A 13,474-nucleotide genomic window follows, 5' to 3' on the forward strand; every position below is an offset into this window, starting at 1 on the left:
CCTTCCGGTGACAAGCCTGTGAGATCCAGCCACCGTAAAAAATAAACCATTTTCTTGTCACCTTGCATCACAAAAAGTAGAACAGCAAGCGATCAAAAAGGCGTTTGCCCACCAAAATAGTGCCAATCAAACCGTCATCTCCTCCTGCAAAAAATGAGACCCTACCTAAGATAATCGCCCAAAAACTGAAAAAACTATGGCTCTCAGAATATGGAGACACTAAGCATGATAATTTTTTTTTTGTTTAACCCCTTAAGGACTATTTCACCTTAAGGACTTGGACATTTTTTGCAAATCTGACCAGTGTCACTTTAAGTGCTGATAACTTTAAAACGCTTTGACTTACCCAGGCCGTTCTGAGTACATATTGTACTTCATGACACTGCTAAAATTGGGTCAAAAAAGTTAATTTTTTTGCATTAAAAAATACCATATTTGTCAAAAATTTTGAAAAATTAGCAAATTTCAAAGTTTCAGTTTCTCTACTTCTGTAATACATAGTAATACCCCCAAAAATTGTAATGACTTTGCGTTCCCCATATGTCTACTTTATGTTTGTAGCATTTTGAGAATGATATTTTATTTTTTGGGGATGTTACAAGGCTTAGAAGTTTAGAAGCAAATTTTGAAATTTTTCAGAAATTTTTATGGACCAGTTCAGGTTTGAAGTCATATTGTGAGGCTTAGATAATAGAAACCTCCCCAAAACCCTATTCTAGAAACTACACCCCTCAAGGTATTCAAAACAGTTTTTTCAAACTTTATTAACCCTTTAGGTCTTCCACAAGAGTTAATGGCAGATAGAGAAACAATTTCAAAATCTAAATTTTTTGGAAAATTTTCCAATATAATCCATTTTTTTTACAGGAATAAAACAAGGGTTAACTGCCATACAAAACTCAATATGGGTTGCCCTGATTCTGTAGTTTGCAGAAACACCCCATATGTGGTCTTAAACTACTGTTTGGCCGAACGGGAGGACATAGAAGGAGGGGAACACCATATGGGTTTTGCAAGGAAGATTTTGCAGGACTGGTTTTGTTTATACCATGTCCCATTTGAAGCCCCCTGATGCACCCCTAGAATAGAAATTTCAAAAAAGTGACTCCATCTAAGAAAGTACACCCCTCAAGGTATTAAAAACTGGGTTTACAAACTTTGTTAACCCTTTAGGTGTTCCACAAGAGTTAATGGCAGATGGAGAAACCATTTAGAAATGTTCTAGTTTTGGGAAAATTTTCCATTTTAACCCTTACTTTATTACTGGAAAAAATGGGTTAACAGCCAAACAAAACTCAAAATGGGTTGCCCTGATTCTGTAGTTTGCAGAAAGACCCCATATGTGGTTGTAAACTACTATTTGGCTAAACGGCAGGACATAGAAGAAGGGGAACACCATATGGTTTGGGCTGGTGGTGGCGGGGGGCAAGTGGCAGGGGGGGTCTGAAAGATGGAACAAAGAAAGTTTAGGGTAAAAGTTCATTTTTTTTTTTTTTCCTAACTAACTTTTCGCCTTCTTTCCCTGCCTAATGGTGCCTCTCCCTCACTGACTCTAACCTACCTGGATGGCGATGGGTGCAGGAGGGTGATGGATGGTGATTAGGGGGGACTCAGGAGCTGGTGCTGGACGGTGCTTGTGCAGAACAGGAAGAGGAGAGGAGAGAGGAGCGCAGTAAGTTTGAATCTCGCGCCTCTCTCCCCTGCACCAATCAGCACCCTGGACAGCGGCCTTCAGCACCAGGGCCAGCACCGCCTCTCCAAATGCACAGACTGTGATTGGTGGTGTGTAATCACGCCACCGATCAGTCTTTTTCCGGTTCATCGGGTCACCGGAGACCTGAATGGACCGGAAACGCAGAAAACCACAGGTCTGAATTGACCTGCAGTTTTCTGCGATCGCCGATACGGGGGTGGGGGTCAAATGACCCCCCCCCCCCCCCCCGCGCGTTGTTACAGCATGCCGGCTGAATGATTTACGCCGGCATCCCGTTCCGATTAACCCCCGCGGCGCTGGAATCGTGAATTAAAGCCATGACGTACCGGTACGTCATGGGTCCTTAAGGACTCGGGAAACATGCCGTACCGGTACGTCATGCGTCCCTAACAGGTTAAAAAATATTATTGTGTAAAACTTACATAAATAAAAAAAAGTATACATATTAGGTATCGCCGCGTCTGTATCGACCAGCTTTATAAAAATATCACATGACCTCACACCTCAGATGAACACCGTAAAAAAAATGTAAATAAAAACTGTGCTAACTAAACAATTTTTTGTCACTTTACATCACAAAAAGTGTAATAGCAAGTGATCAAAAAGTCACACGCATCCCAAAATAGTGCCAATAAAACTGTCATCTCATCCCGCAAAAATCATACCCTACCCAAGGTAATTGGGTAAATTACCCAAAGTAACTGAAAAAATTATGGCTCTGAGACTATGGAAACACTAAAACATTGATTTATCTTTTTTGTTTCAAAAAGAAATCATTGTGTAAAACATAAAAAAAAAAAAAGTATACATATTAGGTATCGCTGCATCCGTGACAACCTGGTCTATAAAAATGTACCCTAAACTAGTACCAACAATACTGCCACCCTATCCCGTAGTTTCTAAAATAGGGGCAATATTTTGGAGTTTCTATTCTAGGGGGGCTTGAAATGGGACATGGTGTCAAAAAAAACAGTCCAGCAAAACCTGCCTTCCAAAAACCGTATGGCATTCCTTTCCTTCTGCTCCCTGCCCGTGTGCCTGTACAGCGGTTTACGACCACATATGGGGTGTTTCTGTGAACTACAGAATCGGGGCCATACATATTGAGTTTGGTTTGGCTGTTAACCCTTGCTTTGTAACTGGAAAAAAAATTATTAAAATGGAAAATCTGCCAAAAAAGTGAAATTTTGAAATTGTATCTCTATTTTCCATGAATTCTTGTGGAACACCTAAAGGGATTAACGACGTTTGTAAAATCAGTTTTGAATACCTTGAGGGGTGTAGTTTCTAGAATGGGGTAATTTTTGGGTGGTTTCTATTATGTAAGCCTCGCAAAGTGACTTCAGACCTGAACTGGTCCCTAAAAATTGGGTTTTTGAAAATTTCTGAAAAATGTCACGATTTGCTTCTAAACTTAGCCTTGTAACATCCCCCAAAAATAAAATATCATTCCCAAAATGATATAAAAATTAAGTAGACATATGGGGAATGTAAAGTAATAACATTTTTTTGGAGGTATTACTATGTATTATAGAAGTAGGGAAATTGAAACTTGGAAATTTGCAATTTTTTCCAAATTTTTGGTAAATTTTGTATTTTTTTTTTAAAAATAAAAATGAATTGTTTTTACTTAATTTTACCAGTGTCATGAAGTACAATATGTGACGAAAAAACAATCTCAGAATGGCCTGGATAAGTCAAAGCGTTTTAAAGTTATCACCACTTAAAGTGATACTGGTCAGATTTTGCAAAAAAATGGCCTGGTCCTTAAGGTGAAATAGGGCTGTGTCCCAAAGGGGTTACGTCCACGCCGATAAATTAGAGCTGACACTAACATTGACCTGTAAGGTGTTCACACTTCAGTTATTTGTTCAGTTATTTTCATCACTTATTGTGAGGCAAATTCAGGAGCTACTCTCAGATTAGGTATCATGAATAGATCTGCACCGTATGAGAATAACTGACCAAATAAGTGAAGTCTGAACTAAGCCTAATAGTGACGCAAAGTAATGCTACAGCTAAGGCTACTTTCACACTGGCGTTTCACGGATGCGTTTTGAAACGGATCAGTCAATGAAATTTCTAAATGGAGACAAACGGAAGCCATTCAGACGGATCCATGTCACCTTCCGTTTAGCGGATCCGATTTGGAATGAGTAGCATCTCAAAGGTTTTCCCCTCTTCAGGTATTCAGATACCCAGGGTTGTCATGCTCCTAATTTCTCCAGTGCCATCTGTCACCGCCAGATATCTGAGAAGCTCTGACAGACGTTCTTCAGAACCTCCTGCTTGAGGTTCTTTTGTTTTGCTTTCGTTTTGTCATCTCGTTTCCCTCTCTCAGCTGTCATCTAGTTGCACTGATTGCATCCCTTTAATTCCCTCCCATACTGCATCACTTTGCGGTTTATACAACTTCCTGGAGTGTGCTCATGCTGCAATCTGCAACTGATGCTTCTACAGATAATTCTGTTCATGTATTTGTTTTTCCTGTTGGCTTGATCCTAGGTGACCTGACTCTCTCCGTTTTAAGTGTAGGGAGCCGGTGGTCGTGTCCCCTCACTATTATAGGGTGTTCAGGTGTCATACAGTCGAGGCACGAGGGCATGCAATTATCTATCATAGAGATCTTTGCATGGGCTGAGAAGTCAGGGAGAGTGCTAGGGATTTTACAGGGCTCACCCTTATGCTCCTTAGTTTGGGATCAAGTCAGTCGGATCTTCATTCGTTGTCTTCTAGTTTTCTGCAACACCATCCGTGACGCCATCTTGTTGAAATTCAAAGTTGGTCCGGTTTTAGCTTTGATCATGGACCACACCTTTCGGACTCTTGTACACGACTACATGCACTTAAAGATGTATAGTGTTCGTTAGCGGCCATATGTCCCTGATCGTCATTGATCGTGCATACGGGAGTACAGAGCATCATGATGCTGACCATGTTGTGCCGCACATCGGGCTATTGTCCCGCACTCATATGATCTATTAGTGCAAGACAATATACCCGCGGGCAGCTCGACTTGCACAGAATCATTGTACACTATGATGCTGTGTATTCTCATGCGCACGATCAATGCCACTACAGGACATATGGCCCACTCACAGACCGTATTTCTCTGGGGGCATACAGTTGTGTGCAAGAGGCCTTAAAGGGGTTTTCTCATCTGAGACAATAGGGGCATACCGCTAGGATATGCCTACATTGTCTTATAGGTGCCGTTCCCACCGCTGGTACCCTCGCATATATTGAGAACGGAGCCAAGAAAGTGGATGAGGGCGCACTGCGCAGCTGCCCTCCATTTATTTCTATGGGAGAGGCGGGGATTAGCCCCTTTAAAAAAAAAAATATTTTTACAGTCGTTAAAAATATTTACCTTCTTGGTGCCATTGTCTTTCGTAGGAACCCCAGGTCCACCGTATGGATGTATCTGGTCCCTGAGGTTCCTCCGGAGTCACTCGGGGCGTGAACCTCCTTGTTAAAATCCCTCCTGAAGCGGTCCCGGATAGATCGCCAACGCGTGGTAACCAGTTTGACTATAGAAAAAAATACATATAAATTAAATTTAGCATGATGTAAGGAAAAGAACAATATGAATTTATTAAAATACATATTGTTGTACTTGCCATATTTCTCCTGAGCCGCCGCATTTAGATCCCCCCCCCCCCAGATCTCAAAAAGTTGCGTACAGATGTCCCTCCAGAGCCGCTGGGTCAGATGATGATCAGCGTGGTGGCGGTCGGAGTGGTCCCATAATGATGGACGCGCCTCCACAGGTTGGATGAGGAGCAGGTTATCAATGGTAGGGACCCCGAACTCCTCATCTTCCCTGGTGGAGCCTCTGAAACCCTGAAAAAAAAGAAGGAAATGCAAAATTAACTATAAGTCCTAATACAAAATGCTAATTAAAACTACTTAATCAAGACTTGCACGTCTACGACCACCACACTCATTCCCGCGGACTCTGGAGGTGACTGGGGGATCCTCGCTGGCAGCTTTAGGTGCAGATTGCTGAAACAAAAACAAAAAATGTTTTAACCAAAATGTATTTAAATAAAAAATTATATGCACACTTACTTCTTGACAACCCTGGTCCGGGCTTGGTCCACCTCCCCCGGACGCTGGCGAGTCCACCACTGGTGAGCCGTCCGATGATGATGAAGAAGCCTATAATAAGAGCACATACTGATTTAATGCAACAAATCAAACAGTACAAACTCCAAGCGTTGATTTTATACTTACCGGCCTCTGAATATGACGGTGCCTTCTGGGTGGGTGTTTCCAATCTATGGTTTGTTTCTTTGACATCTGTACGCAACATAATACCAGACAAAATGCAGATAACGTTAAAGGAACTTGTTTAGAGCACTATTTCCACATATATCAACAAAATATATATATATTTTTTTAATACTTTTTAAAAGATATATTGATGCTTGTACACCTCAGAACTTTCTATACATTTTTATTTTTTGGGGACGACCCTAATAATAAAATAATTAAAAAAAATAATCCGACAGGAGCCATAATCCCCTCCCAAGTGCCATAATCGCTCCCAGAGACCGCAGCCCCGCATAGTGCCTGGAGCCCCCCTAGTGCCAGCAGCCTCCCACAGTGCTATCAGCCCCCCAGTTCCAACTGGACTTACTGTAGATTTCTTGAAAACGTTTCACTCGTTCTTTCAACAAGAAAGTTCTTCCAACGAGAAGTGGAAGAACGAATGAAACACTTTCAAGAAATCTACAGTAAGTCCAGTTGCCTTGATTTATTCCTTACAGATATACCATGACCTAGATAAATGAGAACCTTCACAGACAGAAGCCCCCACAGTTCCAGCCACAAACATCCTCGCAGTGCCAGCAGACCCCACAGTTCCAGCCACCCCCCCCCCCAGTGCCAGAAGCCCCCACAGTTACAGCCACAAACACCCCTGCAGTGCCAGCATACCCCACAGTTCCAGCCACCCCCCACCAGTGCCAGCGGACCCGCCCCCAATTCCAGCCACACACACCCCTCAGTGCCAAAAGCCCCCACAGTTCCAGCCACAAACACCCCCGCAGTGCCAGCAGCCCCCCCACCCCAATGCCAGCAGCGACCCCAAGACCCAGTAGCCCCCATAAAGCCAGCCCCCACCCCCAGTGCCAGCAGCCCCCACTGTTCCAGACACACACACACCCCTTCCAAAGTGCCAGCCGCCCCCCCTATAGATAGATAGATAAATCGAAAAAAAGAAAGATAGACAGACAAAACTTCATATACTTACCAGTGTTCAGCAAGTCGATAATCCAAGGTGGCCGACGATGAGGGGAGGGACAGGAAATAACTGGGAAAAATTGTTAGGAAACATTCTTTCCTGTATATTCAATTGTATATAAAGTGCAAGTGCTGCATAAAATTACAAGCAAGAGACACTCCGAAACAGCCTGTATATCACATAAAGGAGGGCATCATTAAGACTGTGGTTCAATAGTTCACGATGAGGGGAGGGACAGGAAATAACTGGGCATGCGCAGAGATGTGAACGGTTTCAAACCGATCTGTGTCAAAGTGGAGCCAGGACAAACAGATCTGTCCCCATTGACTTCAATTGTATGTCCGGACGGATCCGTTTGGCTCTGCATCGTCAGACGGGCATGAAAACGCAGCAAGCGGCGTTTTGGTGTCCGCCTGCAAAACGGAACGGTGACCAAACACAGCCCAACTGATGCATTCTGATCGGATCCTTATCCATTCAGAATGCATTGGGGCTGAACTGATCCATTTTGAACCGTTTGTGAGATCCCTGAAACGGATCTCGCAAACGGAATTCAAAACGCCAGTGTATAAGTAGCAGAGGTCTTTGTGAAGATAGAAGGGGGAGGGGGAGCTGTATGTGTAAATGATTCAGATACCATTATTGTAATCAGACAAAAGAGGTCCACCTGATATCTTTCAGAAAATACATGTATATTTCTTGTAATCCTTATATACAAAAAAAAATGCTTTAAAATAAATCAAACATTTTGGGAGCATTTTTAATAAAATGCTCTAGATATAGCCATTTTCTTATTTGCCTTATGTTTTTTTGTTTGTAATAGCTCCAAAACCAATCGCCCTGCTTTCTGTGTCTGGCCCATCTCTTCAACACCTGGCTTTCTTATGTCACCAACATGGCAGAAACTGTAATTGTCCCCTGTCCATCTTGGCACAGCCATGTTCATTGGAGGTCCCTGAAACACGAGTTCTGTTATGGGGTTGCAAAGAAGATCATCAGTTTTATTGGGATCCTCGTGATTGCAGTGCAGAGCTTGATGGTGATAAAACAAAGGAGGATGTTATAGGTGTTCCATCCCCACACCACCACAGGACAACGAGGCAGGAGAATGTTGCTAAAAAAACTGCAGAGTATGGTCCAGTGATTAATATAGAGAACAAAGTAAACCTTCAAAGAACTGCGATGAAACCACACAGCATTGCTATACATGAAACATTGTATGAGAAACAGTCTGGAAGTGATGCCAATTCGTGTCCAGTCAATGTTGACGTTGAGCAAGAACAATGTAATGATACTAGGAGAATAACTGAGCATACATTAGAAGAAAGACAGCATATGACACCTGGAAATCAGTTGCCACTGAAACCCGATGTGTTTGAACAGCAGCAGAAACCTGTAACTGTAACCAGTGATGGCTTGAGCCAATGTATAGGACTTGAAATACTAGTTTCCTCAGCAGAGATTGGAGACACAGAAGAGGAAGATGCTGGCCTTCAGAGTGTTGGGGTATCTGAAGATACAAAGGAAAGCTTCTCCATAGATCTAGTCAATGAGCAACCTAAAGCACTCTGTTCTGGTAAGGAAACACATTCTTAAAGACAATTTATCGCCAGACAGTGAGCTTTTCTAAATCATGTTTTAATGTTAAAAATATTTTATAAAAATGGTTGCTGTTGTTTATTCTGATTTCCAACTCATAAGGGTACTTTCACACTTACGTTGTGAAGATCTGGCAGGCAGTTCCGTCGCTGGATAGCATTTGTAGACCGATTCAGATGCGGATCCGTCTAACAAATGCATTGAAACACCGGATCCTTCTCTCCGGTGTCATCTGGAAAAAACGCATCCGGTATTATTTTTTTTAAGGGTCTGTGCATGCGCAAACCGGATCCGTTTTTCCGGAACACTTGGTGCCGGATCCGGCATTAATGCATTTCAATGGAAGATAATGCAAGCATTCCGGAATTTTGGATGGAGAAAATACTGCAGCGTGCTGCCGTATTTTTTCAGGCCAAATACCGTAAGAGTGACTGAACTGAAGACATCCTGATGCATACTAAACGGATTGCTCTCCATTCAGAATGCATTAGGCCTCCTGCACACGACCGTATGGCTTTTTCAGTATTTTGTGGTCCGAAAAAAACGGATGACATGTGTTTTTTTTTAACGGAACAGTTGGCCCTTCATAGAACAGTACTATCCTTGTCCGTACTGCGGACAATAATTGTACATGCTCTATGTTTAAACGGAAATACGGAAATGGAAGGCTCTTATTTTTTTTATTTTTGGTACGGTATTCAGCCCTAAGGATGGAACTCAGTACCAGAAAACTTTAACGCAAGTGTGAAAGTACCCTTACCTGTACTAATAATTCTAAAATCTTCCAATTTTCACAATGACTATGTTGGCATACTTCCCTTTTTAAATCTGTAGATCTGGTGTTGCAAATTAGTGAAATTATACAATAATCCCTGAAGTGAGAAAGAAGGGACACATTTTGGGTACAAATTCAGTGCCTTCTCTGATCTAATAATCTGCATTCCTCCTCTTCACCCCATTCCTGATTCCATCTCCAAATTCTCTAGGATTCACCAGGGATCTAATGTGCAATAGCAATGAGTAACGTAAATGTAATTTTTGCTATATGTGCTTTTAAGTGTGTAAGAGATCAGGCGCCCAGGTTACCAGACAGATGAGCCTACTGCCATGATTCAAAATGGCTGAAGAAGGTATCTATTAAAGGAGTACTCCCACACAAATATTTATTCTCTGACCTGTTAGAAAGGTACATGATGTAATCTGTAGTGATTGTAATCTCACCAGTGACTGTATTTGTAAGTTATCCCCTCCCTTCTGATTCTTAGCTGTGTCATATGGTTAGCAATTGAGACTTTCCAAATAACACTGCATCTTATTTGTGGACCGGAAGCCAGTTTATCTACTGTATGTATTCCTAAGGGAGCCTTAATGTCAGTTTCATAGGAATTAATAGAGAAGTAACTGACTTCCTGTCCTGTGTCAGTTGGAGATCAGAGAGTTGGTCACATGACATGGCTGAGGATCAGAAGGGAAAGTATAGCTCTCAAATACAGTTACTAATGCGAAGATTACATTCACTACAGTTTACATCATGCACCTTTCTAATAGGTCAGAGAATAACATTTTTGTAGGAGTCTTTCTTTAATAGATACGTTCTTCTGCCACTTTGAATCATGCCAGCAGGCCCATCTGTCAGGTAACTTGGGGGCCTGCTCTCTTACACACTTTTTAAAGGGATTCTGTCATCAAGATTTTCGATATGGAGCTGTTCATATCATCCTCTCGGTCTCCATTATCTAATTAAAAATATACTAGTTTTACTATCGCCGATGGTGCGCAGTAATCTCGCGCATGCGCCCCAAAAATCCACTAGTCCATCCTGGCAGCAGCCTCAGCGAACGAAGTGCACCAACTGTCTGCGCACATGCCCGCAGGCGCTGACTAGTGGATTTAGGGCGCATGCGCGAGATTGCGGCGCACCTTCGGCGATGAGAGGAGTGCATAATTAGCAGTGGGGCGGCGCTGGGCTATGAGATAAGGGGCGCGGCTGGGCACAAACAGCCGGAGGGACAGCCCCTTGGGCATATTAGTAAGGTAATTAGCACATTAATAAAACCGATTTTTATCCAAAATGAAGGGACAGGTGGGGGTAAAACTAGTATATTTTTAATTTAGATAATGGAGACTGAGAGGATGATATGAACAGCTCCATATCGAAAATCTTGATGACAGAATCCCTTTAAGCATATGTAGCAAAAATAGCGTGGTACTGTGTTAGCCAGAAACATCTATATGATGTTAAATACTTTGTATTAAAGCAGTAATACCTTTTTATTGGCTTTCCAGAAAAATAGTTTGAAAGCTTTCCGAGCACAGAGGCACATTGATCAGCCAGTAGTGATGATCGAGCGCCAAAGTATTCGGGTGTTCGGCCCGAACACATTGCTATATTCGGGTACTCAACCGAGCACCCGAGTATAATGGAAGTCAATGGGAGACAACCAGGCACCCCCTGCTCTGTAGAGGGGAGGGTGGCTGGTCCATTGGAAAAAGTCAGAAAGTGACAAACACCACCGAAATGAATCGAGAACAGCATGGGGACGATGTCTGGATGCATCTTGGACTCCCAGGTCGCTGCTGGGAACCTTGTTGTCAGAGTTGTACGCCACTTTTACAGACTGATAAAAATACGCACAAAACACCCCCCAAAAATACATTTTACAGGAAAAATTGTTACGAAACATTTTTTCCTGTATATTCAATTGTATATAAAGTGCAAGTGCTGCATAAAATTACAAGCAAGAGACACTCCGAAACAGCCTGTATATCACATAAAGGAGGGCATCATTAACACTGTGGTTCAATAGTTCAGTTAGTAGGACTCCTACACTCTTAAAGCCTATGCACTAAGTGAAAGGGCTGCCAAAAATTACAAGAAACTGGCACTCCAACGCACCCTTTGTTACACATAATGGAGGGCATCATACACACCCTTGAAAAATTATGATTGATGGCCTGCTGGTGACCCTCAAAAACATTTGGAGCAAGGGCCTGCTGATCTGACCATCTAAAACCTTAGGGGCGAGGGCCTGCTGCCACATTGGTGACTCTAGATAACCTCTGGGTGATTGCATGTCCCCGTGACGGCATCGATCCATTTGGATGTCTGCCCTATTAACTTTCGATGTTCTTTTCTGTGCCTACCATGGTGATCATGGTTAACGGGGAATCTGGGTTCGATGCCGGAGAGGGAGCTTGAGACAGGGATACCACATCCAAGGAAGGTCAATGGCTGAAATCTGATTGGCTATTGTTGCTTTGCCCCCTTTTTCCCCCCTAATTGTAAACCACCAAGAGAGGGTGGGTCAAGTTATTAAAGCTGAAGCATCCAAGGAAGGCATCCAAGGAATTACCCACTCATGACTCTGGGAGGTAGTGATGATAAATAACAATACATCACTCCTAAGTGGCCCTGTTATTGGCATGAGTACACATTTTCGTTAACAAGGATCTATTGGAGGGCAAGTCTGGTGTCAGCAGCCAACTTGCTCCCGGCTTCCACAACGTTCACCCAGTGTGCCATCATGGTGAGGATTGTATTGACCAGACTCTTGGCTACTGAGACTGGACTTGTAGGTGAGGGCCTGCTGCCGCTTTGTTGACTCTAGATAACTTCTAGGCGATCGCACGTCCCCGTGACGGCGATGATCCATTTGGATGTCTGCCCTATCAACTTTGGAGCAAGTTTAAAAGAGGGCCTCATTGACATTGTAGTACGATAGTTCAGGTAGTGGGACTCCTACACTCATAAAGCCTATGCACTAAGTGAAAGGACTGCCAAAAATTACAAGGAACCGGCACTCGAAAAACACCCTTTGTTACACATAAGGGAGGGCATCATACACACCCTTGAAAAATTATGTGATTGATGGCCTGCTGGTGAGCCTCAAAAACATTTGGAGCAAGGGCTTGCTGATCTGACCATCCAAAACATTAGGGGCGAGGGCCTGCAGCTGAGCTGACCCTCTAAAACATTAGGGGCGAGGTCCTGCAGGTGAGCTGACGCTGTAAAAAATTATATGCTAGTGCCTGCAGGTGAGCTGACGCTGTAAAACATTATATGCTAGTGCATGCTGTTCCGCTGACGCTCTAAAACATTATATGCGAGTGCATGCTGTACAGCTGACCCTATAAAAAAATTTAAGTGGAGGGAATATATACAATCTGGATAATGAGGAGGAGAAAACAAGATTCAACCATATACTCGTTCATTTTTATCTGAGTCAACCTGTCAGCATTGCCAGTGGACAAGCGGATACGCTTATTTGTTATAATGCCTCCAGCCGCACTAAATACATGCTCAGACAAAACGCTGGCGGAAGGACAGGCTAACTGTTACTGGGTCCCGAAGGCGCACTCTGTTTCCCATCAGCCGCAGACCTGCTGCTTAGCTTCGGGATCGAGGATCTGTGTTTGGCCTTGTTCCCTGGGGCGGCTTTGCTGCTGGGAGGCTCCCTGCTCCTAGGTCTGCCTTGTGCGCAGAGCTGATCACTCGGTTCTCGATTTGTCTGTCTGTCTGTCATGTGACGCTGGTCACGTCACATGACCCTCACTCCCCACTATAAATACAGGTGGCCTTCTGGCTACAGGTTGCCTGTGATTTTTGTCCTATAGGCTGTGTACTTTATTGTTATTTAGCTACCTCTGGAATTGAACCTCGATCCGCCTCTTGACACCTCTCCTGCCTGCTCCCTGTACCTTGAGGCTACCTCTCGGATTTTGACCTCGGCTTGTTTACGGATTTGTCTTTGCCTCTTCCCTTGTTCTGACGTGACCTCCTGGACTGACCTCGGCTAGTTAACGCGCCTCGCCTTCCGTTTTTGTTCTACCTCTTGTCAGCTTATTGTAACTTCTCAGTGGCTGTCCTCTTCCTTGCTGTCTCTTTCTCTGTGCTTACACTTAGTAGGTTAGGG

General features: G+C 43.3%; 1 protein-coding gene across 4 annotated transcripts in view; it reads left to right on the top strand.

The window, feature by feature from the left end:
* Nucleotides 1-13,474, top strand: part of LOC122922805 (zinc finger protein 692-like) — a 405,840-nt gene that overhangs the window by 90,678 nt on the left and 301,688 nt on the right. For 3 of the 4 annotated variants that reach the window (XM_044273542.1, XM_044273543.1, XM_044273544.1), the window contains exon 4: nucleotides 7,786-8,538. The exons of the other annotated variant lie outside the window; for it this stretch is intronic. In XM_044273542.1, coding sequence (XP_044129477.1) covers nucleotides 7,786-8,538 — 753 coding nt within the window. The remainder of the gene's footprint in view (nucleotides 1-7,785; nucleotides 8,539-13,474) is intronic. 4 annotated transcript variants of the gene reach the window in all.

Source organism: Bufo gargarizans, unplaced genomic scaffold (assembly GCF_014858855.1).
Source record: "Bufo gargarizans isolate SCDJY-AF-19 unplaced genomic scaffold, ASM1485885v1 fragScaff_scaffold_726_pilon:::fragment_4:::debris, whole genome shotgun sequence".
NCBI classification, from domain to species: Eukaryota; Metazoa; Chordata; class Amphibia; order Anura; family Bufonidae; genus Bufo; species Bufo gargarizans.